This window comes from Vollenhovia emeryi, unplaced genomic scaffold (genome assembly GCF_000949405.1).
Source record: "Vollenhovia emeryi isolate VEMERY1.0 unplaced genomic scaffold, V.emery_V1.0 DF939129.1, whole genome shotgun sequence".
NCBI classification, from domain to species: domain Eukaryota; kingdom Metazoa; phylum Arthropoda; class Insecta; order Hymenoptera; family Formicidae; genus Vollenhovia; species Vollenhovia emeryi.
In genome coordinates this window covers 1,904,893-1,928,827 of record NW_011967237.1, presented here as the reverse complement: position 1 = coordinate 1,928,827, position 23,935 = coordinate 1,904,893, and the positions used below count along the sequence as shown (strand labels likewise).

General features: G+C 42.2%; 2 protein-coding genes across 2 annotated transcripts; both read left to right on the top strand.

Annotated features, from left to right (window-relative positions):
• Positions 1-5,268: 5,268 nt before the first annotated feature.
• LOC105568454 lies at positions 5,269-8,126 on the top strand. Its single transcript, XM_012024152.1, has 4 exons — positions 5,269-5,325; positions 5,980-6,077; positions 6,282-6,671; positions 7,291-8,126. Exons 1-4 carry the CDS (start codon positions 5,314-5,316, stop codon positions 7,508-7,510), a joined length of 720 nt encoding a protein of 239 aa, XP_011879542.1. The 5' UTR covers positions 5,269-5,313; the 3' UTR covers positions 7,511-8,126.
• A 6,917-nt stretch (positions 8,127-15,043) lies between these two features.
• On the top strand, positions 15,044-19,541 carry LOC105568453 (calcium homeostasis endoplasmic reticulum protein-like). Its single transcript, XM_012024150.1, has 2 exons — positions 15,044-15,113; positions 17,355-19,541. Exons 1-2 carry the CDS (start codon positions 15,096-15,098, stop codon positions 18,240-18,242), a joined length of 906 nt encoding a protein of 301 aa, XP_011879540.1. The 5' UTR covers positions 15,044-15,095; the 3' UTR covers positions 18,243-19,541.
• Positions 19,542-23,935: the final 4,394 nt, after the last annotated feature.

Below are 23,935 nucleotides of genomic sequence, written 5' to 3'. Positions count from 1 at the left end.
ATCTGATTCGTCCATATTCAACCAGAAATTTTTTTCAGTGCATGATTTCTAGGGTAAATTTGAAGAGAAAATTCTCTCCCCGCGTATTAATCGCTAATTGGCACGCGGACAACAACCGGAATCATAAAGGGTCTGATTTATATTAGCAGCGGAAAGTTCGTAAAGCTTTATTTACGTTCGACGCAGCCTGTGCGCAAAGTTTAAAATGACCGCGGCGCGAGCGGATTGATAAAAGCCGCGTTGTTCCCGTCTTCCTTTCCCTTTTTCCGAACGGAAATGTTGATGTGCCAATTTAACCGTTCGCATAATCGATTGCAACGTCTTTTTCGGGCGCCTAACTGTCGCTAATTGGCGGCTTCGTACGCGCGCGGAGCGGCGCTGATACATTATTCGCGTCGCGTCGCTCGCGAAGGGTCGTTTATTCGCGGCGCGAGCAGCGACAGAGCGCATTCAATTGCAGGTGCAATTTAATTACAAATGGAATACGATGCGGGACGAACAATAATTGGCTCCCGATGATGATGTATTGGGACGAAATAATTTGAATAAAGTCGAACCGGTCGCCGGGGACCCGCGCGGCGCTCCCAATGTCGTGATTCATCCTTGATTCGAGAGCTCTCGAGCCAATGATAATTGTAGCCCCGGTTATCATTATCCGCGGCATGAAAACCTTGAGGATAGCCCCCTTCGACAGTCGGAAATTTTCATTATTTACGCTCGCGCTGCTGTAAATTACACCGCGACGGCAGCGAGGAGCCACGCCGCAGATGGCCGCCGATACAGGAATAAATGGCACCTGACTCGTTACTGAGAAATCATGCAACTGGCACACGGTTACAATGTTAATCGAATCGTTGTACTATACGACGTCGACCCGCCAGTTAATTACGACGCCAAACGTCGTTCCGCTGTCCCCGTAACTGTCAGAATCGAAAAACTCGCGTAATAATCACCGTCTGGATCGCCGTTTTCTTTTTCTTCTCGAATTTGCGCTGTACCCGACAAATATGTAAATACATATAATATATATTACATGGAATCGTAATCAACTATAGAAATCACGCTCCAAGATTTCTGACTCGTGAGTTATTAAATATTAACTCCGATATTAACGGCGAGAAAATATGTCTTGCGCGTCTCTGTTAGCTTAAGCCTTCGCGTTATCTTCATTGTCAAGCTGAAAATATAAAGAATATAATGTATAATGCAATCATTCGCATGTAATCGTTGTAGATTTGTGCCACGATATAGTGTCTTAAAAATGCCTCGACAGCAGCAATTATTATCGCGGTTTGTGGCGTTTCTTCCTGATACTGTAAATTACATTAATCGAGCGTGAAATATTGGAATGTAAAACGCGAGGTACGAAAACAAGGAAACAAGAGAGCAGTTATAACGAATTACGAACGAGAGAAAAGATTGTAATGGCTGAACAGCTGTTTTTCCCATTGGCGGCGATAATTCGCGGATGGAAGGGCAACAGGAAAGTCAAGCGTCTTCAATGAGAGTATTCATTTTTTCCCCTCGGTCATTTCGACCGACGCCTTCCTTCTCTTCGGAGCAGGATACGTTCCCAAAGTGCATACCCGCTTAAATTTTTAATATGACGAAACGCTGACGCTTACTGCGATGGCATTCAGAATAACAGGTATGCGTGAACACGCAGCGAGACATACGATAATAAAATGAACGGAATGCGCATAGGGCAGAGGGAGGGGGGATGATAATTATCCTTTCATTGTACATCAGCTTAATCTGTTTTATGTGACGCTTCAATTTCGTATATCATACTCGGAGGAGGCGAATGCGCATGTATACGGCGCATGAAAAATGCGCGAAGCAATGGGTAATCAGAATTCGCGAATTAACGAGAAACAAGCGGACATTAACGTAAGCACGTATCACTTTTATCATCGCGATCTGCATACTTTACGAGTACGTCGAGAATATGCGAGTCTATCATCGAAATGGAAACCGGCGCTTTCCTTAAATGTAACACGGAGAGAATTTTCTTTTAAAATTTATCCGGAAAATATTGTACTCGCTAGTAATTATACTTGTTAGTATACATTTTACTAGGAAAATGTGTAACAAACTTTCAAGAAACAAAATCTCATAAAGTTGTTGAAAATGCCACGTTGTCCCACGATTACACGATTTTCAGGGTAAATTTTAAGAGAAAATTCTCTCCGTGTATATGTATTGTAAATTTATAGCACGAAATGTCCTTTAACTCTTTAAAATTTAAAAATTAGAAGCGAATAACGTGGAGAAAATTTTTTATTTATCTTTTCCACCGTCACTATTTCTAAGTTATTTATAGATTCAAAATTTATTTTTCCATAACTCAAGATACCAAGATACGTATCTATTTCTTATTTACAAGTTTCGTCCGCGGGTTGGATCGAGCACCTAAGCCTACCGATTGATCGCCTCTCGCAGCAAAGTCGAGATGAAAGCTTGTAGTTTGGCGTCCGACCTGCGTTCGCTCGGACGTCGCAGTGTCGATACCTTTCGGGCTAATGGTGAACTTCGTGCTCTTTCACCGACCAAGATACGCGAAAAATATTCGTAATCGCATGGGGCAGTAACGTAAAATAATCTGGACACATCGAGATCTGATAACCATTTACTTTCAATTTTCATACGCTTATTATCATTCCATTTCGACTTAAGTTTAATTAATTTTATGTTTCATTAAATTATAATATTGACGTATAATACTATTGTCTAAAGAATTAAAATAATTGCTTTCAAAACAAAAGATTTTGTTGCATTACTTTTTTTCGCCGACGTTACAATAATACTCTATAGAAAAAGACTTTAAAGACGTTAATTGTTGTAATCGGTACGTGAGAATAATATATAAATCCGAGCCACACTTATATAATATCCATTAGAAAATCACTGTACGCAATCGATGTTACGAGTGGAAAACTCGGTGGAATAAAAATTCGCTTTCAATCTCGGGAATTGCCGCATCGATTCGCGGGTTTTCGCGGAAAGCGGATGTTCATTGTCTTCGATGTGGTCATTCGCGCGGCGAGAGCTATCACGTAAGAATTATACCTTACGACATACGCAACCACGTTGCATAAAGATATAACGAGTGTGACATGCGATCAATGAGACGGGTAATAAACTCACTAGTTACGGCTGTCACTCAATTGTAAAGAAATTCCGTCTGCTTTGTTTGTCACTGCGTCGAATGTAAATTCCGGAGCACTGTCCTCGCATACTTTCACCGCGATGCAATCGTAATATTTCCTTACAACAATCCGTTGTTTTTAAAGAGGGAGAAAGAAACTACTTCCTGAATAAAATTTGCTTTACTTTTATTTTCAAATTTAGCGGTTTCGGAAGAAGCCTATCGTAACAAACCGCAATTGAAAACACAGCTTCCTCTGTGAAGAAGCAAAAATATGTATATGAAAGATGACATAGAACATTTGAATAGCGTTGAATAAATGATCTTGCGAAAAATTAGGCCAAGCAATTTTTATAAAGTTTCGCTCGAAATTTACTTTACCCGAGAACGTTGTGCGTCCGAGTTATTATTCGCGTTATTGCAAGCGGTGGATAATTAGCGCCGCATTAGTATGATCGACGTTATTATTTTCACACTGTATGATTCTCACGGCAACGAAGCGTACGCCGCGAGGTGGTAAAAGCAGGCTTTACTACGCCGCGGGTATTCCGCATCACCCTTATTGCTGCCACGTTAAATGTCAAGATGTTCTCTTGTATGATCGGAAAAGTTCTGGGTTAACCTGACGATTCGTATAATTACATAACCGATGTTCGTCGCTCGTACAATTGCACGTCAAAAAATCGCTACGTTACTGCGCACCGTTACGTACTGTAATATTGAAAAATATATACTTATTCGGTTCAGTGATCAAGTTCATTTGTCAATAGACGCTAATCAATGCTAAAAATAATTGATACGCGGAGAAAAGTTTGATGTTGCAATTGATAGGTGCCGATCGACATGCATAAACGTCTGCAAAGCAATAAGAAATGTAAAGTGCGTCAAAAAGAAATATACCTTCAAACTAAATGAGATACGTTGAAATGATGTTTCTCGGAATCTGCTAAATTTTTATTTACTTCTACTAAAACATTTGCTAGATTTAAAGAAATCGATAGGAATTCTATTAAAAGTTCCAGTCTCAGTCAAATAAAATTTTGGTTAAGGAAAATAATTTCTTTGAAATTAAATAATATCGTCTACATCACGTCTAATTGTCGCAAATCGATTAGTCTTAATTAAGAAATTTTTGGGATTAATAATTGGCCAGTCAAGTGTCGCTGTGTGTACCACTTGAGTGTCCCATGTCGAAATTACTGGCATTGAAGTCTCCGTCGTTCAAGTCTCTGTCGTTCAAGTCTCCAGCGAGGAATGTAACTCGCGGACGCCAGACATCCTTGAGATGTAAAGATTATACAAGGGGGTTTTGGTACCTCGAAATTATGTCTCTGAAAATCAAGGGCGTTCCGAGTGGTCAAGGGCTTCTGCCGATCGACGTCACGTTGTACTTGCGTGTCTGCCAGTCGTTTAAGCAATGTCGAGGTAGAATTACTTCATTCGTCGATTTCAATATGCATATTATAAGGTAATGTGTAATTTCTTAGCTGAATTCCTCGAGACTGAGAGAAATAATAACTCAATTGTCATTTCTAAAATACAATCGCGTGTACGTATATAACAAGTGGAATCGGAAATCACTTTAATAATGGCTTTTAACAATATCAAAATGCTGCTTATATTTGCACAAGCAAATTCAAAAAATCTATTTGTTGTAAGAGAATAATGAAGAAGAGTACAAACAAATAATTACTTTACATCAATTCACACAAAATTGATAATAACGTTGAAAAAAAGACAAAGAGACTCGTTTAGTTGATTTATTCCAACGTATTAACATATTCGAAAGTTTGGACAGAGTGGACGCGACTCGGAACCGCCGCGTGCAGTAATTTAAATACGCGATTATCGTGACAACTGTACTCATCCTTAGGCGTTTAATATAGTCATCGATTCGTTTATCTCTGCTAATATTTGTGTAATTAAGATATGCGGCTTACTGTAACACGCAGTTATAATTTTGTCATGGAAGGAAAATCGGAAGAACCCGGGAGGAATAAAATTTTCAATCTCCTTGTAAGACGAACTCGCGTGCTGAAGTTGAGGCGGAGGTCGGGCCCATGGGCGGGCCCCGCCGCTCCCGAAGGGGACCTATATAAGTAGACCCGCTCGGCGTATAACGCGATCCTATAACACAATCACTTGTGCCTCATCACCAACCAGACATGCGTCCTCCCGTGAGTATCGCTACTTCTTTTTCTTCTCTCTCACCTGTATCATTCATTCGTAAACGCTGACGTAACGGGAATTACTTCGCTCCCGCAGCTAAATTTAATTTCGACAATTGGGACGCGCACAAATATTTTTATGCAATGACAATCGTGTGTTGATCAACGCGAAATATTGGAGTAAAACGGAATTTAAAAGAGTGAACCTTTTTTTTTATTCCATATTTGTGAATATAAAATTGACTTTACGAGGACTATATTAGTTTCAGTGAAAGACCAATATCTACGAGTGCTTTACAATTGTTTAAAGTGTGTGTTATATCATTACTAAAAATTTTTTTAAGGCATCTTTCAGAGACAGAAGAATTGCAATAGTCGTGTTTATGATAATGGATGGCAATTCTAGGATGTCAATTATGTTTCAGTGGTTAGCGGTCGGCTTGTCATTATAATCGGTGTATTCTTTCTGTGAGGAAACGACTATCGACGAAGGCTAAATTTCACTTGTTAGTTTGTTCATTTAAAAAATTCGCAGAAAATTACGATAATAGCGCGTCGCGTCTTCGCGCCATCTCGTCGTCGTCGACTTTCCTCGAATGCGCGTACGGAGCCATTAGAAAGTGTTCCGAATACCAACGTTTTTATGCAAATTCGTGTCACCAGGTGCTGTTTCTCTTGTTTTGCCTCGGCCTTGCGGTCGCCCAGCACAATCAACCGTATCATGTGACTACACCGGTACCTATCTTAAAACAGATCAACAAGTGAGTGCTATATCAGCGTTACGTAACCCAATGAAAGCGACACGCAACGAGTACCTTCGCATTTCTTTTCTGCGTGAAAGTTATTTTATCACGACATTTTTTTTTATAACCCTTGCGTCAAAGAGTTTGCTATTTTACTTTTATAATTAATGTGTGCGGGAAGATTTGACAATTTACGGAATACGGACCGTCGATTTCCGCCAGGCACAACGAGGACGGTAGCTACAGTTATGGCTACGAGGCGGCGGACGGGTCGTACAAGATCGAGTCCAAGTATCCGAACGGCGAGGTTCACGGTAAGTACGGCTTCGTAGACGACACCGGGAATGTACGCGAGGTCGAGTACGGCGCGTCCAGGCGCGGCTTCGAGCCGGTCGGTCCTGGGATAAACGTGCCCCCGCCAACCTTGACCGGGAACAGCATCGCCGGCAACGCGGGCGAGCCCGACGATGACGGACAGTACCGCGAGGATCCGTCGATCTACCACACCGATCCGCGTTTCACCAACGGGGAACGTTACGATCTAGCGCCTAATAGGCAGCAACTAATCGCCCTCAATTCGCCGAGGATTCAACCGGCTGGTATTCAACCGATGTGAGTCGCAATAAACACGCATGTATACACCGTCTCGAAAATGTTCGGTTTAATCACAAATCTTTATTCACAACGATTACACGATCTAACAATGAATGTTCCACTGAACAGAGATTTCGCTCCAAAGGCAATAAATTCACGATGAAACCAATCGACGATGCTTGTTAATTTAGCAAAATTCTGCTGTCTCATATTAGGAGCTTATCTCACAATCGGGGACTTTCTCCTAGATAAAAATTTAAAGCGTATTCTAAATCTGAAAGAGAGATTATGTCTAACAAATTATCACGGAAATTGATTAATTTCTGTTGAAAATTGGACAATCGAGAATGACATAACTTCGGCATTAAGTTTCTCGATTCTGCTTTACGTGACTTCTATCGCTTGACGAAGTACGTCAACTTTAATTCAATGACCGAATCAGTCGGATTGAAATGCACGCGGGAAGATCGGCTGGTCGTGGAGAACGCGAAGCGATAACAAGCGGGTTAAATGTCAAGTGAATCACTCGAAAGTACAGAGATCGTGACTTGCTCAACTTGGCGGGAAATCGGTCGCACCTCTACGCTTCAACAGGAATGGGAAAGGAATCGGTTAAACCAATTTTTCGGCTTTTCAGATACCAGGCGCCCGTCAATTATCGGCAGGCAACGGCGAGCCCGCGGTCGCAGTCGGAATATCGACCGCAGTACCGATCGCAGTACGAACCGCAGTATCAAGGTCAGCAGCTGCGATCGGCATATCCTTCGTCCGCGATTCCAGTTGGTCCACAAGAACATGCCGCGACCGACATCGACGCCAATGCCGGAGTGGCATCTTATACGGTTAATTACAAATGATAAAGAAAGAGAAAAAAAAAGGAGAAAGAGAAAGTCGAGCAATCGCACATATTGCACGTGTATATACATATGTTATCTATAGATATTTTTTTGAGATCGTTACTCTGAACATTTATTTAATTACTACAAAACTGGTTAGAGTCGCCGTCGGAATATTTTCGATAGCACACTGATTTGTTGATAATTTAGAGATAAATTCCATAGGTTACGATTAGTTTAAATATGTTTTAGATTGCGTTTGCTTTTTGTCCACGCGAACTTCGAACGAGACAATAGTTTCTACCTCTTGTTCTCCGACGTTTCCTCTTCCGCTTTAGAAGAGTCTCTCTACCTCTACCTTCTACTGGGAAATTATACTTCTTCTATGATTTACTCTTATTCTCAACTTATACCTGCGCATATCTATTCGCTCTTTCCATTTTGCAGCGCCGCGTCTTAAGTCTCAGCTACAATAGTCGCAGTCGCAGATTGCGATGCAATTGGTTGAATCGTTGCGACGCATACGACTCTGCGCGACTACGACTACTGTATACGAGGCTTTAGGCCTGTTACACAATACGTCGTATGTCGCTGTCGGGTGTCGGGACGTAGCCGATGGTCTAATGAGAAAATTTATTTCTTGAAAAGGAATTTTCTTATTGAACCATCGACCACGTCCCGACATCCGACAGCGACGTACGACGTATTGTGTAACAGGCCTTAGAATTAATACGCGTGGACCTAATTCACGTCTGCAGTCTTCATCCGAATAGCCTAAAGTGCGTGCTACACAATTGCAAACAATTTGAAATCATTAAAGTCTCATTCATCTTTGAGCACGCGTTGTATCACATGTAAGAATGTATGTGTTACGTGATACTGGGTGAATTAAGTAGAACGTATTTGGGATCAACATTAAAGTCTCATTCATCTTTGAGCACACGTTGTATCGTATGTAACACAAGAATGTACGTGTTATATAATACTTGGTGAATTAAGAAGGATGTAACAGCGAGATACCAGAGACTCAGTCTGAAGAATGCGTTCTTTTGGTTTAAATCAACTTATAACGGTATTGATCAATATACAATTGAATCGATCAATCTGCTTGCCAGCAAACTCAAGTTATACGAGCCGAATCCATGCACCGGTAATGGAGATTCCTAAGCCTTCGTTTAATGATTGAAAACGCAATTAACATTTTTCTTCGGCGTACGAAGAACGCCATCGGGCTGCATCGGGACACACCCAAGAATTTTATCGTTGTGTAACATCTAAAGATCTAACGCGCTACCTTCGCACTCGGCCTTACCGAATGCGCGCGCAAAAAAATTCACGTGCCTCGCGGTGGATCGGATCCGCCAGTCGATCTTTCCTCCGCATTCCTTTCAATTCTTCATCTTCGATAGTCCTCATTTTGCCCACATCATTCACACGAAATGCCAATCTTTATGTTTGTCACGACAGATGCAAAGAAATACATGCATCTTCACGTTTGTAAATTCAGTTATAATAATAAATAGGAATAACGTTATGTAATAGTTACGGAAAGGTAATTCCTGAAAGTTTATTACACCGTTTATTCCGCGTGATGGAAAATTGCACGTAAAAGTTAATTTTAATTTTGATTAAGCACTATTGTCGATAGGAGGAAAACTTATTTAACGACTTTACACTGGCTGGGTGGTGTAATTTCTTCCAACACCTCGACCATCCGGATTATGGTCTTTTCAAGGAAGTATCTACAATTTGGAGAAACTTATTATTTGTAAGCCGTTCGTGTAACAATTGACAGTAAAGCCACCGAGACGAAATGAGATTCACGACTCTACACTTACATATATTAGTAAAAAATTACATTGTAAAAAGATGTCATCCGTCTCTGAGTATCGGTTGGAGGAAATGCGTTTGAAGACACGTCCATCCGACACAACAGCCACAGTAGGACTACGGTCAGGGACGTTACATCGAAAAGGCACAGTGAACACGAAACGATTGTCGACAGAGGTGACATAAAATTCCTCCGGAGAAATAACGTTAGTTAAGATATGCAAAAAGATATCTTAATTTTATAATAAGAAAGAGATGTAATGTATCCAATAAAGCACAGCGCACACAGTGCTTAATTTTCACTTTTTTTCTTTCATTTTTTTTCACGACGATAGCCATGAATAGCCAAGTGGATATACAGGAGCAGTTGGCTCGTGCCAGCGTCGCGTTTCAGCTTCTGGTTTAGGATCCTAATCTGCACGCTTACACGTCGCGCATACCTGATACGTGGAGAGTGCCACCGCCCAAGCCTGCCTTTCACAATATAATCCGCGATCTACTCGATTCCGCCGCGAGATCGGCGTCTATCGTTCAATCGAGCACATATACGTATCGAGGCATCAGTTCCACGAGAGAAAAAGTTCGCAACAGCTTCTGTTAAACTTCCGCAAACGCAATAAAATTGTCAGAAGATCCCGCTAATTATTAAGCTAATATACTTGTAGAAGTATAATTAAGAAAACTTAAAGTGTGATTAAATTAAAAGTACGCCCATACGTGGCCTATCGGAAGAATTGTGTTAATTTATTGAAATACTATAATATCATATTTAATATTGCGTAACGGCAATTAGTTACCATAATACATTGCACATATGAAACTCGTATATCTTTTGCAATGATTAATGTTTAAAAAGATGGATTATTCTTAAAAAGGAAAGTATATACGCCAATATTATGCATGATGACTTGTCGATTCTGATGATCGAGTTTTCGTTCCCTCGTCTTCGATATCTACTTTATTGCGGCGCGACACGCGTGCACGCAGTATCGCGATTCCGCGTTCACTCTCGAGACATTCTGATGCAAGGCGTGGTGCGACGGTCCGGTGCGCCAGATGTCGGCAGAACTTGCTTTCCTTTATCGGCATAATGAACACGTATAACTTTTCTCTTTTTGTCGCAGCTACGTAATTATAAAACGGGTCGATTCACGCTAAATCAGCCGCAAATCATTTGTATTTCTCATTAGAACATAACGCGATCCGATATTGTATTCCAATAGTTGCGCTATTCCAACATTTTCCAATTTTATTCTTTAATTTCTGTACTCCCTAAAAGTCAATCGGTGGATTATCACTGATTCACTGAATTATTCAGTGCTATACTTATAACTGTCTTCAGTGATAATGCGCTGACTGACTTTGAGAGAGTCTTCGGTCAAGCTGCATTGCCCGTTTTATAATTGATTGAGCCATGTTGTAGAATGCAACAAATATAGAATAAAAATTAATTAGCATTTGTCTCGTCACAACATGTTTCACTGATGATTTTTCGTAGCATTGAAAATTCACGTACATGATCCATCATAAACCACTGTTAATAGTAGAACAATATGTTTGCGTTCGTGCTTTATGTGTTTTCATGCGTTGAAGAATATATCAAACTTAATACGCTTACTTAATAAATGGTAAATGTCACATGTTCTTTAAGAGATTTACTTTTTCACTTACTTTTAACGCCGCGGTATTGTTAATTTTTAATATTAAACTATTTAATGTGGCTCTTACAATTAGTAAAAATCACAATCGCAACTAAATCAATTTAGTTTTGTTTAATTAATATATTTTACTTTGCACATTTCAATAAAAGGAATGATTTTTAGAAAAATTATTTGAAAAATGATTCCATACATGTTCTGGATTTCAATATTAAACCTACATCTCAACATTTTCAACTGCACGAAAAATCATCAGTGATGCATGTTGTGACGAAACAAATACCAACTTATTTTTATTCAACATTTTATATAAATACTTTAGATTTCAATATTAAACTTACATCTCAACACAGATGTAATTGGTACTGTGTAATAAAATAATTTATACGCAATTGTGTGTATATGTGTATACTGGTTCTTTTTTTTTCCGAATACTCACGCGTGCCACAACGACAGGACGACTTTTACATTTTAGATAGTCCAAGCGCTAATCACATCACCTTCTCTTACTAGCGAGCGCCGAACACACCATCAAGTTTTTGCGGATCTGAGATCTAGTTCCTGCGCGAGCCGTGTGTGTGAGTTGTCGTAAAGCTCGGGCAATTCTTTTCGATTGTTGCATAAAAATAGAAAGTCGCAACATCAATCGGAGGAAGCTGCTACGCGAATCGTCATCGGCATCTGTTAAAAAATCGTGCGGTTCGATACGTCGAAAACATTTTCACCAAACTCGAGCGTAATAATTATGTTGTTGTTGGATTATTCGCGGCAGGAGCATCGATTGGCTTTTGTCGCAAATCGTTGCGGCAACGTCGGTGATGGTTACATAATAAAAATAAGGGAACGGCGCAAAGCGCGAGGCGCAAGAGAAATGCGCCGTCGCGAACAGCATTGCTGGACGTCCTACGATTGCATATCAAGGAATTAATTCGACCTGAGATGATCTATATCAGTAAATGTCAGGGCTAGCGGCTGTGCGACCTGCGACTGTTTTCGAAGAGAGCGACTTGTGAAAGGCGAGGCTTACATACTTCACAGCAAATTATACGGAATTCTGTATGTATGTGTTCATTATGTATCGCGATTGAGCAATGCTTCTTTAATTAAAGGGAAGTTCACGATGAGACTCATTCGATCTTTCTACAAGTATCAAAAGATTATGAATTATGATATATTCAATTTGTTTTAATACAAGCTGATATTACCGATCAATCTAATTTAAGTTAATTGATCGAATGCTTGACACATATTTTAATAAATACACCACATCAGAAATTTTCCTGTATTCCGGTAATGCGTAATTAATTTTTAATATTTACATTTTTTAATACGTTGCTATTTTTCCTAGTCAAAGCAGTCGATGTTAAAGAACGTCGTTTAAGTGTCGTTGATTAATTCGACGAAGTTTCGCAAAGCTACAGCGACATATTCTCGAAAAGATCAAACTGTTAAATAAACTCCAATGTTCGCTTCCAATTGGTTCATTATAAGACTAAGAATTCTTTGCTCGTTGTAAAAAAAATGGACCGCTATATTCCCTTTCACCCAACGGCATTGGAGTCACCGCGAAATCTTCGGCGAAACAAAACTGTAAATGCAGACATAATCTGGGTCGTTCACGGACAATTATTATGGGGATTTTAATCTTGGGATACGCCTCGTGGAAACCATCGTTCAACCGCATTATCGTATCGCCTCGGGGACCTTGATGACGCAATTGCATCACACGCATATGAGAGATAAGAAAATTGTTCTCTCTTCTTATTTTACAAAAAATGTGCTGCTCATATTTTATACATTTACAGTTTATACAAATGCACCCCACACACACATAAATATTTATATCGTTGCTTTATTATAGCAACAATATAATTTCATAGAATATCGAGTGTAATTATTAAAATTAAATCAAAATAATTGGCGAGTGTAGTCGACACATTATCGAGATTAATTGCCGCGTGAGGCAGCGAGAAAAATTAGCTAACGAAATAAGAGACGGGAATATCGGTCGATTGGTTGGCCGGCCGTCTAATATGCCGATAGAAAGTTACAAAATGCCGATCCACCGCATAATTTCACAGGCGGAACCCATGCGACTCGCGTGTTTCGTAAAAGCATCAGGTGAAAACGTCACGAGCGACCGACCGGTCGGCCTGCAAAGGCCGTACTCCATTTTACCGAATCGCTGGTCAACCTTGCATTCGGTCAGTTTCAAGGAGACGAACGGGAGTCGCGCCATTATATTTTGAGGCGATCAAAATGTCGCGCTCTCTATTTTCAGACTACGCGAAGTCTAATGGAAATCAGGCAGCGCAATCGTACAATATGTAAAGGCTATTTGTAGCTCAACGTTTCCTTCTTCCGTTTATGAAAATGTTCACCTCGGAGCAACGTAATTAGAATCATAACAGAAGTTCAACTTGCATCGTTCGTCCCGTCGATATTTGATTTTCAAATGTGTATAATCAAATCAGGGCGGGGCGATATGTAATAACACTTTCTCTTTTCAAGACACTACTTGAGCATGAGCGAGAGTGAGTGTCGCGGGGCAGAACATTGTTGAGATTGATATTACATAAACTCGAATAGCTTCGAATCGCGGTCAATTACACTTGATCCTCGTACGCGAGCGATCTCCTACAATTTGTGTGTTCACAGGAAACGCGATTTCGGTAGGAAGTATTTCGACAGCATAATCCGTAAAGAAACTTACATCCGCTTATTAATTTTAATGGCTGATGATCAAGTGTACGTTATGATACCCCGTGAGGTCTTTTTGCTTTCACAAGTAATTTAACCACTTATTAAGATACGCTAAATACGCATTTAATCACACACCGATAAAAAAATTACGAGAAATATTTTAATGCTCTGAATCTTCTCTTGAATTGCAAAATATAGCATCTCTTTCTCTCTCTCTCTCTCTCCGAGAACGGGAAACCGCTGAGGGCATTGTGGCGTACAGATTTGCGGTATTACTAGGCATTTTTCGGGCATTAGGTCTTGCTGGGGCATTATGAAAATAAAATAAGGTAAAATAAAATGAAATAAGATAATAAGATAAAGTAATGCCCACTGGGCATTAGTGGGCATTGGTGTACAAGATTTTGGTCAGCGGTTTAACATTTTAACACGTACACACACACACACACCTTTCTATCCCAGTTACTATTTACCAGATATGTGAGTAGACTTAAATTCGCAAGTTGCAAATTAATTTTGGAATGCGTTCAGGGTAGTTGTACCCTGACGTGCGTGACACAGTAGTTGCAAAACCCGTCAAGTTAGTGGTCCAATACTGGATTTAAAATGGCTACGTTGCGAGAAAAAGACTGAACGACACGGCGTCAGATAAAGTAGCTCGTTTTTTTTTTTTACGACTCCGCGACTGGGAGGCGAGACGGTGGCCAGTGATAAGAACGAGCGCACTCGTCAAATTATTTGAAACGGTGCTCCTGCGTAATTTCTCTTTCGTGGCCCCGGTCTATACCTATCGCCGCAGTTTTACATAATATCTCACCTTAGAAACTCGGCACACCAGTTTCACAAAACTGATCCAATTTTTCGTCGGAGCAGGTTACATGATCGCCGGCTGCCAGTTTCTAAGAAAACCCTTTATCCCATTCATTCAAGAAGAATTAGACAAAGGGGATTTTCCTAAGGACAAGACGCACAATCATTCCCGAATCGTTCCGCTTTTAACAGTGCACGAGCTGGGCAGAAACGACAGAGTCCCGGAGCGGTTTGGCTCGAGTGTTACGCTCCTAATGATGAAATTCTACCCGTAATCGATCCACGGATCAACCAACCGAGCGACGGAGTGCGATTTTCCAGATTCCCGAGAAACCAGAGCGGGGCTGGTGGGGAATATTTAGGGGATATAAGAGGTGCTGTAACGAGACAAGGCGAGACCGGTACGTACGTACAGGAGTCGAATAGATAGTGAAAGTCCCCCGGAGCGAACAGGAGTGCAGAGGGAGGGAGCGGGGGTTGGCAGGAACGGGGGGGCTCCAGTAAGGTATATGAGGGCCTCAGTTCGAGCAATCGCCGGTACTCTAGCCTCGCTGCCTACTTACATTCACACACACTAACACAACCACCGACCGCCGGGAGACACGATGCGCACCCTCGCGACGGTACGTATCCGAGTGCACCATCAGCAACATCGTCGTCCCAGCAACATTGTTCTCGCGCCCCGAGAAAGAAATATATGGGACAAGAAACCACCTTCGAATGCGAGCGCGAGTACGAAAATCGCGTGTGTGTTGTGATTGTGGCTGTGACCAGTGCATATCCGTATCGTGAGTTTTCGGGAAATTTGACGCTGAAAATCCTCAAGAATTCACCCCGATTTTCATTTGTCCGGTTCTGTCGACAGCTTTTATACCGCTCTCGACTTTCCACTCTCTGTGCTCCCATGCTTGCTGGCAATATAGACTGCTTTATGGAATGTCACAAATATACCTAAATTATAAAGGATCGAATCGCAGTTTTATTGCGCAAATTACAAATTCGTACAAGTTAAAATAATTCGAGGAAGAAATCTCAAGATCGAAGAATAATGGTTTATGGCTGCGATTCTCTCCAAGTTGTCACTGTCTTTTCCGAGTCGATTTATTAATGTTTCCATCTTGCTGTTCTTTTTACCGGTGAAGAATCGCGGCTCTAACCGTTGCTCGTTGGAATCGTTAAATCCGCGACAAGAAGCAAAACGAAAAACGACCGGCATCAACGCGTAGGCTTGGTCGCGTTGCGCAACTCTCGTGATCCCGTTTCCTACTTTCTTCCACGTTGAAAAATTTATTAAGGTTTCACCGATTATGTGCCGCGCGAGATGCATTAATTTTTATAGCGCGCCTACTGACGCTTGCGGAAAGACGATTATATAATTCGTCATTATGTTCGAGTGCGGTCGCGTGCGATGTTCGACGAGAATACGAACGGCTCTCGAGGTCGGTTGCAGCATCGGTTAACCATGGTTAATTAACTCCCTGCCGCTATGTAAGATCATTTGTTTCGTTCTTTTCTCCATTTTCCTGTGACAAAAATGTTTCGGACTCTCGAAATATTTGTCTATTTCTCTTCGTCGAAAACAAATTATGTGGAAACGGGAAAAGAGAAATGCAATTTGTTCGTGTTCCACAATTTACATTCGCCAGGAGCACGTGGAAATTAAGAAATACGAGCGCAAGCGAAGCACAGCGAACGGAAATAAAAATTGCCAATTAATACTGAATTATCCGTACGAGTATTTGACCGCGATACATAAAATGGCTGCTATATGTAGAGGTACGAATTTATACCAACAAATCAATGAGAGGTAATAACGAAACGTAACAGCGTGGCATAATACGATAAAGGAGCAAATAAACTTCACGATACGGAGATATAATTAATAGTTTGTTGAATTAAATCGAAACGGTTAATTAATGCCAATTCAAATGCCTACTCTCGGCATTTCACGCTCGCTCATTTGGAGTTACAGGAAGCATACTATGCAGATCGAGTGAATTTAATTAATTATTTCTTGTTAATTTTAGAATCAGCACGCGGCCGTAATCGCGCACGGGGATTGATAGGGCGTACGCGCAGTCACGCGTGAACGACCGCGATTAATAACTCGATCTATCGGTTCTCCACACCGGTGTGCGTTCCGTGGCGCGGTTTCCGCCACACGAGAGACCCGTTTTGTTGTCGCGGAATCCGGTACCCTTCGAGCTCCGCGCGATTTATTCCCCGTGTCGCAACGCTATCACATCTGGCGGTTAAGGTTCTGCTCGATAGCCGGATCGCCTTAAGCTCACGCGCTGTCGCGCGATGATCTCACGATTGGATTATCGAAGTTAACGGTTCATAACTTCGTGGCGCTACGTGTTCACTCTTGCGCCACGCGCGAAGAAATTTTCGCTTGATTTTGCGCCAATCCTCAACGCTCGTTTCCTCGCGTGAGAAAAAACGAGCGTCGTAAGAACGGCAGCGTAAAAATCGGCAAATCTAACGGCACGGAAACGAGAGGCTGTAAACGATCTATTGCCGTCTTGAATTATCTGCTACATTGTTTATGTGTAATTTGTTTCTGCAAGTCTTAATCGGAAAGTTACAAAAACTAGAAAGTTATTAAGTGGCTGAGAAAGTAGAGCAACACTGAAATAACAGCTTAGCCTTGGATCATAATTTATCTTATTGTAACTTAATTCATATGATTAAATGGAACTCGAGATAAACGCAGGTAGCGAGACGTAAGGAAAAGTTGCGATTAAATGCTGCTTCTATCGCGATACTAATACATAGGCAGTCTCCAATGGTACATGCTCCAAGCGTATTAATTGGTAATATACCGCGAAAGACAATGGACTAACGAGGCTTCCGTATTTCAGGTAGCAACGGTGCTTACCGCGCTGCTGGCGGTGTCGGCACAGCAGTACCAGCAACCCGGCGGCAATTACGTTGACGATTACGCTCAGTATGACTCCCAACGACCTAGCCAACCGACCCCACGTAGCTACGCGACCGACGCGGACCGTCAATCGGCCGCGCCGGCGAACCCGAAGCCGCCAGTGGCGATCCTGAAGCAGATCAATCGCCACAACGAGGACGGCTCGTACACGTACGGTTTCGAGGGCGCGGATGGCTCCTTCAAGATCGAGACCAAGCTGCCAACCGGCGAAGTGAAGGGCAAGTACGGCTTCGTCGACGACACTGGCAAGGTCCGCATAGTCGAGTACGGTGCGAACCAGTACGGCTTCCAGCCGGCTGGTGAGGGCATCACCGTCGCTCCGCCAACCCTGTTCGACGAGACCACCAGCAAGGAGGCTATTGAGGCGCAAGCCTATGAAGAGTATCAGCAGCAGCAGCAGCAACAGCAGCAGCAACAGCAGCAGCAACGACAGCCCGCTCGTCCAGCTTACCAGCCACAGTCGCACACCCAGGCTGTGTACGCTCCCGCGCAGGTAGCCCCGAGCAGACCTGCCCTCCCCAAACCGGCCATTTTCACGCCGGCCGCTGCGGCACCCCAAGCGCCGCGACATCAACAATCCCTGCTGCAGAATGCGTATAACGAACCAGCGCCGGCCTCGCAGCTCTACAATCAGGGACCCGCTCAGTTTGCCCCATCGCCGCCGAATCAAGGCCAGGACCAAGGCCAAGGCCATTCCCAACCGCAGACCCGTAGCGGCGGCGGTATCCTGGACCAGCTCGCCAGGGACTACGCTCTGCCACAGGGAGTCGCGCCGCCGTTGCATGACATCAGCTTCGGCTACTATTAGGCCGTCTAGTCCTGCCTCTTTGCCTACCGAAGAGTAGAAGAGTCTAGGATCAATCGTTCGTGCCTCAACCAAATTCTCTACCGTTCAACTGCAATGCTATATGGAAACCTTCTTGTTTTTCGTAGGATACATGTACTTTATGTCGCTATAGAGTTTAACTTTGGTATACTTAGAAGTTAAGAGCCGTTAAGAACTGCCGAATGTTACGATTGATCCCAGACTCGAGTGCTCGTCCCGGTTGCGTGTTGGTCTTGTATTCTATTCGTGAATGGGACGCGTCGACGACTCGTCGTAATCGCGGCGTTGCCCACTCTCGCCGAAGTGGACGGCACTGTGATTGATGATCGTCGTGAATAGATCGTCTACTGCAATCGGAAGTTGAGAACTACTAGTCTATTGACGTCTGAAATCGCAAGTCGAAAAATAAGACTCTACTTCGTCCACGTAACACGATTTCTCCATTATTAATTATACTTAATTAAAGATATGTATTCGCGAGAATTAAAGCACATTGCATCGTTCCATCAGCAGTGAACTGTGATAAATTGACAGTAAAATATAAAACAATTTTCATAGAAATTAATATGTTGTTCAAATGGATTTTTAGCCTTATCATATTTCCTTTTCTCGACTTTGGAAATGAGGTAAAAGAGCTCTCTTCAAGGTAGCTTAAATAAAAGCGAGAAGTGCTGATTTTTCGAGCAGATAGACGCCAAGGTCTGAGTTCTCGACTTCTTACTTCGACTATTTCTTTTCGCCAATACCCATCGAGTTGTTATATTAAAGGATAATATTTGACGTCATCTTTTTTAGCAATCATTAAAATTATCGCACATCACTACTCGTCGAAGAATCTCCCGGATGACAAACGGTAATCGACTAGGCGATAGTAGAAATTGTAAAAAGAATGTAAATAAAATTTCTCGTCTCCCCCTTCGGTGGGGGCGTTCGTTTTCAACTCCAGGAAACGCTTTCGCCTTGAGAACTCGCCATTGGAGTACCGTTGCGATCAATAGAATTGCGGGTCCCGCGAGAATGTTATGTTAATTGGGCGTGCTTACTATTGTAATTAGATTATTGTAAGGTAATTCGAGTGGAATAAAGTGAGGCCAATACTAGATTCCGCATGTCTCATGGAACGCAAAAAATTTCCGTACAATGCCGGTGCGACGAGATTTCCCGATTTCACCTTTCCAATTATGCTCCTCGTTAGGCATAAAGGCTTTCGATGTTCGTACTTGTTGAACGCACAAAAGAACACAAGAGTCACATCTTCGCTCGAATGTGCTCGTAGAGATCCATACTCAATTCTAAATTACCGGATTGTTCCTCGCACTTGTGAACACGGCAGGAAGGACTGCATGCAGCGATGACGGTACGCGTTTCATTATATCATATTTTTGCAAAGACATGTGAAACTTTGACACGTTAATCGCAAAAAAATTCTTCTTTAATTATTTATATTTGAGAAATTAATTCAAACTCTTCCTGCAGAAATAGCTTTTCAATTTTAGACGAAAAGCGTCGCTCCAGCAGCAACATTTATCATGTACAATTGTTATAATTTTCTAAAAATAAGACTATATTCCTGAGAACATGCCCGGTAGTGTCTTTGTTAAAAACTCATGAAAATTTTAACGCTTTATTTCTCAATGAATTGAACGTCCGCGAGAGAAATTAAAAAAACCCCTGATACGATGACAACCAAAAGCACATTGTTGCAGAAATGGCTGCATACGGTTGCGAACTTATCGTGCCCCTTTTGACTACTAGAGATTATGAAACGCCGCGGGGAAGCATAAACCGGTCCGATTTCTCACAGGTTAAGTTTTCGCATCTCTCACAGCGTCTGGCGATTTATCTTCTGCTTTTTTTTTGTTGCCAAAATCGCATGTTCCCACGTCCTGTTCACCGCGCGCGAATGATTCGCGGCTTCCTCGGGATTTTGCCACGACAACGATTCGGCAGCAACCTACTTAATACTTCTGAAAATATTCGCCGCTTCCAAAGAAATCCGTCACAATTGGGTTTTATCACATTGAACAAAGGGGCTCTACTTTCGTTCTCAGAAGTCTCAAGGTGAGCGAGCCGGCGCTACGCTTCTGCGTCTTCAAAAGTTCTCAGCGATCGGTTCTGCGCAAAAAGTGCGTGTGGGCTATGCGAGTTATTGCGTATTGTAAACTCTCGATAAAACGCGACCTTGCTGGCCCCGCAATTTTCGCCATTATTATACTTCCTGCATCTTTCGTAACAAGCGATCAGAAATATCTTGCAGCGTATATATGCGATAGGCGTTTCTTTCTCGATTACATCGATTGCTTGTCTATCGCGTCTATCTACCGCCTTAAAATTTGCGCTTTTGTATCGCATTATCCCGAGCCGTTCCACACGTATATAATTTTCTGCAGCAGATTTTTCTTTCCTCTTTAATATACTCAAGGGTATCGCGTGCAATCTTATTCTTGTTTGCATTGCTTATGCTGTATAGTATCGCGCGTTTCAAGGGCCGTGTTTCAGGCCGCATAATAAATGCTCTTTCCATCGCTCATCGCGTATCGCGAACCGCAAGGTGAAGAGCCGCGCATCCGTTTATCAACGAAGGGCGTCGTACATCAATATAAGTACTGCGTTCACGGTTACAGGACAAATTGCAGCGAGGCGTATCCTGGCGTAGCGCCAAACGATCGCGTCATAACGCACCTTTGTGCAAGGTGGGCATTACCTCACGCACGTTGACCTTCTCGTATGCAAAGAACAGCCGCGCCATCGTGTCGCGGATGCGGCGCTGCCCGACGATGGTGTTCGGCACAGATACGTTGAAATCATGTTTCTTTGAATCTACTAAATTTTTATTTGCTTCTACTAAAACATTTGTTTAGATGTGAAGAAATAGGTATGAATTTTCTTCGAAATTTCAGTCTTAATGAAATAAAATTTTGATTAACAGATAAAGAAATCATTTCTTTGAAATTAAATAAAAATCTTTATACTGCCATTGCGACAAGTATTATCGGTGGTCGAATTGGTGAGACGCTCGCTTAGAGTGCAGGGAGGTCCAGGTTCAAACCCTTAAAGAAACTTGGTTTGATTTCGAAGAAACTTTTTTCTGGGTGTACGCGTATTGTAACATCGATACCGCTACATAAAATGTACGCATTGACATTCACTCCTTAGAAAGCTGAGACGCGTGTCGAGATAGTGCCAATTATCGCAATCTTAATTCTCCTTAGAATCTCAATTACTCTTATTGACTTACCCGTGGATTACGGGCTATGCGATAGCGCGCGACGCGACGACGAGATAGAACACGGCTCGCGCTATAAAATTCGTAATGAAGGAAAATCACGCGTGGCTCGACGAAATTATACACGCTACTCGTAACGGGCCGTTGACTTGTCAGCCAGGCGAGTCACGCAAAACGCTCCGTCGGATTTCAACATTAGACGGCAGGCTGGCAGGCTTCACCTACCTCGGCGGAATTTATGCTCGCCGTCCAAGTTGCACGAAATCTACGATAACATTGATGCAAGCGATCGTGACTTTCAGTCGAGGCTCGCTTGGCGAAAATTCGGAGGAAGTAATTGAAACTTTTCTATTCACGAGTTTATTCGGTTAGATATGGCTGACCCGTGTTTATTAGACTTGAAATTTTCAAGATTTATTAAGAGGACTATCTCTTTGCTAGATTTGAACTTGTGCCTTTGTATCTCATGCTCAAAATTTTCTTTGCTCATAAACATAAATTATTGAAGTAGCTCGACTAATCGATAATGCGAAAAAACGTTTCGAAATTAATTGAAATAATTAAAAATAGAATTGCCAAAAGAGTTAAAAGCATTGGTTTATAATATTTCATTAAATTCGAAGATAAAGAGGAAAGTCCCCTATTATGAGACAGAATTTTAATATGGGTTAACGGGATTTCTGTTAACTTAATGGGCATCGTCAGTTGATTTCACCATGAATTTATTGCCCTTGAAGCGAGATCTGTTTAGTGGAAAATTCATTGTCAGATTGTGTAATCGTTGCGAAAAAAAGATGTTTGTGATTGAATTTGGGTGTTAAAGACCTGTTATCTCATAATAGAGGACTTTCCTCAAAATATGTAGTGAACAGCAGAAATGGATATTAATCGTCGGCAATTCTAAGGTTAACATTGACGAATTCCGTATAAATGCGTAACGGAGTGATAGTTTCCGAATAAATTTTTACGTAATACCAGAAATAAAACTGATTAAATTACGAGTTGCACGCGAGACGTACAAGTGAATAACGAAGATATGTGTAACGCTCCTGTAAACACTTAGACCGGACTTGCGAGTGTGAAAATAGCCTCGTGAAAATAACTTTCCCCTTCGAAAGTTTTAAGACGGTCAGCTGAGCGCCACGGAATCCGTTTCGCGATCACGTTAAGATGTATAGCAGCATTGATAATGAACTATGCATGTTCAATCCATTACGATTCTCTGTACATCATATCGAAATATAATCAAAAGATTCGCTACACGATATATACGTACGGACACTCCGTATTGATGATTGCAAACCATCTCTATTACTCTTGAGCGATTTCATTTTCCGCCACAAAATCGTCGTGTCGAAGCCGAGACGATCAGCTGAGCGTGCGGCAGAAAATGCCGCAGCATTGATAATGAACCGAGCGTCTAGGCACGTGCCTCTGCTCGCGTGGAGATGAATCGATGCCCCGAGAAGTAATAACATCGTGTTCCACGTTCCGCGCGGTGCCGGCGCCGCGAGCCGTATCCACTCGCCTCGTCTTTCCATTGATGATACCGAGAGCGAACTCGAATACGCCTCCATCCGACCTAATGAAAGCGAATGAATGCGATTTCTTCCTGAGAAATCCGGTGCCTCGCGATATTGGCATAAATCTTGGAACGGAATAAGATTCGCCGGTGTGCCGCAACGCATCGCTATTTATCGCTATGAGATTTAACGATAATTTCACAGAAATTTGAAAGCCGGCCTACGTATCGCGAAAGTCATCGCCAGTATATATTTCCGCGGAATCTCTCTAATGGACTACTTCCACCGATTTTATGCGGTACTTACACGAGGATGTAATTAATGCAGTTAATATCGGCATCTGCGTGATCACGTCTTCTCGCCATTATTCAAGAATCGACATTCTCATTCAAGAATCGGCATTCTCGATTCGAGATCGATTTTTTAGAATTGGTCCCCGATTCGTCGGTTGGGCACTTGTCGACATTTGCTGCCTTCATTATCACGAATTCGACAAGCCGACAGGTACAGACGGACACGCCGAATCGATGACTATGCCGATTATGCTAAGTACTCTTCCGTCCATAATACACAACGAGCGAAAGCGTATCGCCATCTTCTAGGCTTCGCATAGATCGCGCTTCGTAACTGTCTTAAGAAATAGGAACATCAATTACCCCGCGACTCTCCCAAATTAATATACATCGTTCTCGCGGCGCCTGAATGTGATATTAGCCACTCCACGCGGGCCTCTCCGTCACTTTCTTCTTCTCGCTGGTGTGCGCACACGTACTCGTACTCGTACTCGTCGTCCTTAAGAATCGGCGGATTAACATCAAGACCGTTTCTGCCGATGTTACACTATCGGCGTTCGTTGCTAAACGCTATACGCTAAAACCAACAATGTCGTGGACTGTATTGATCCTATTATACTTTAAGAAAACAGA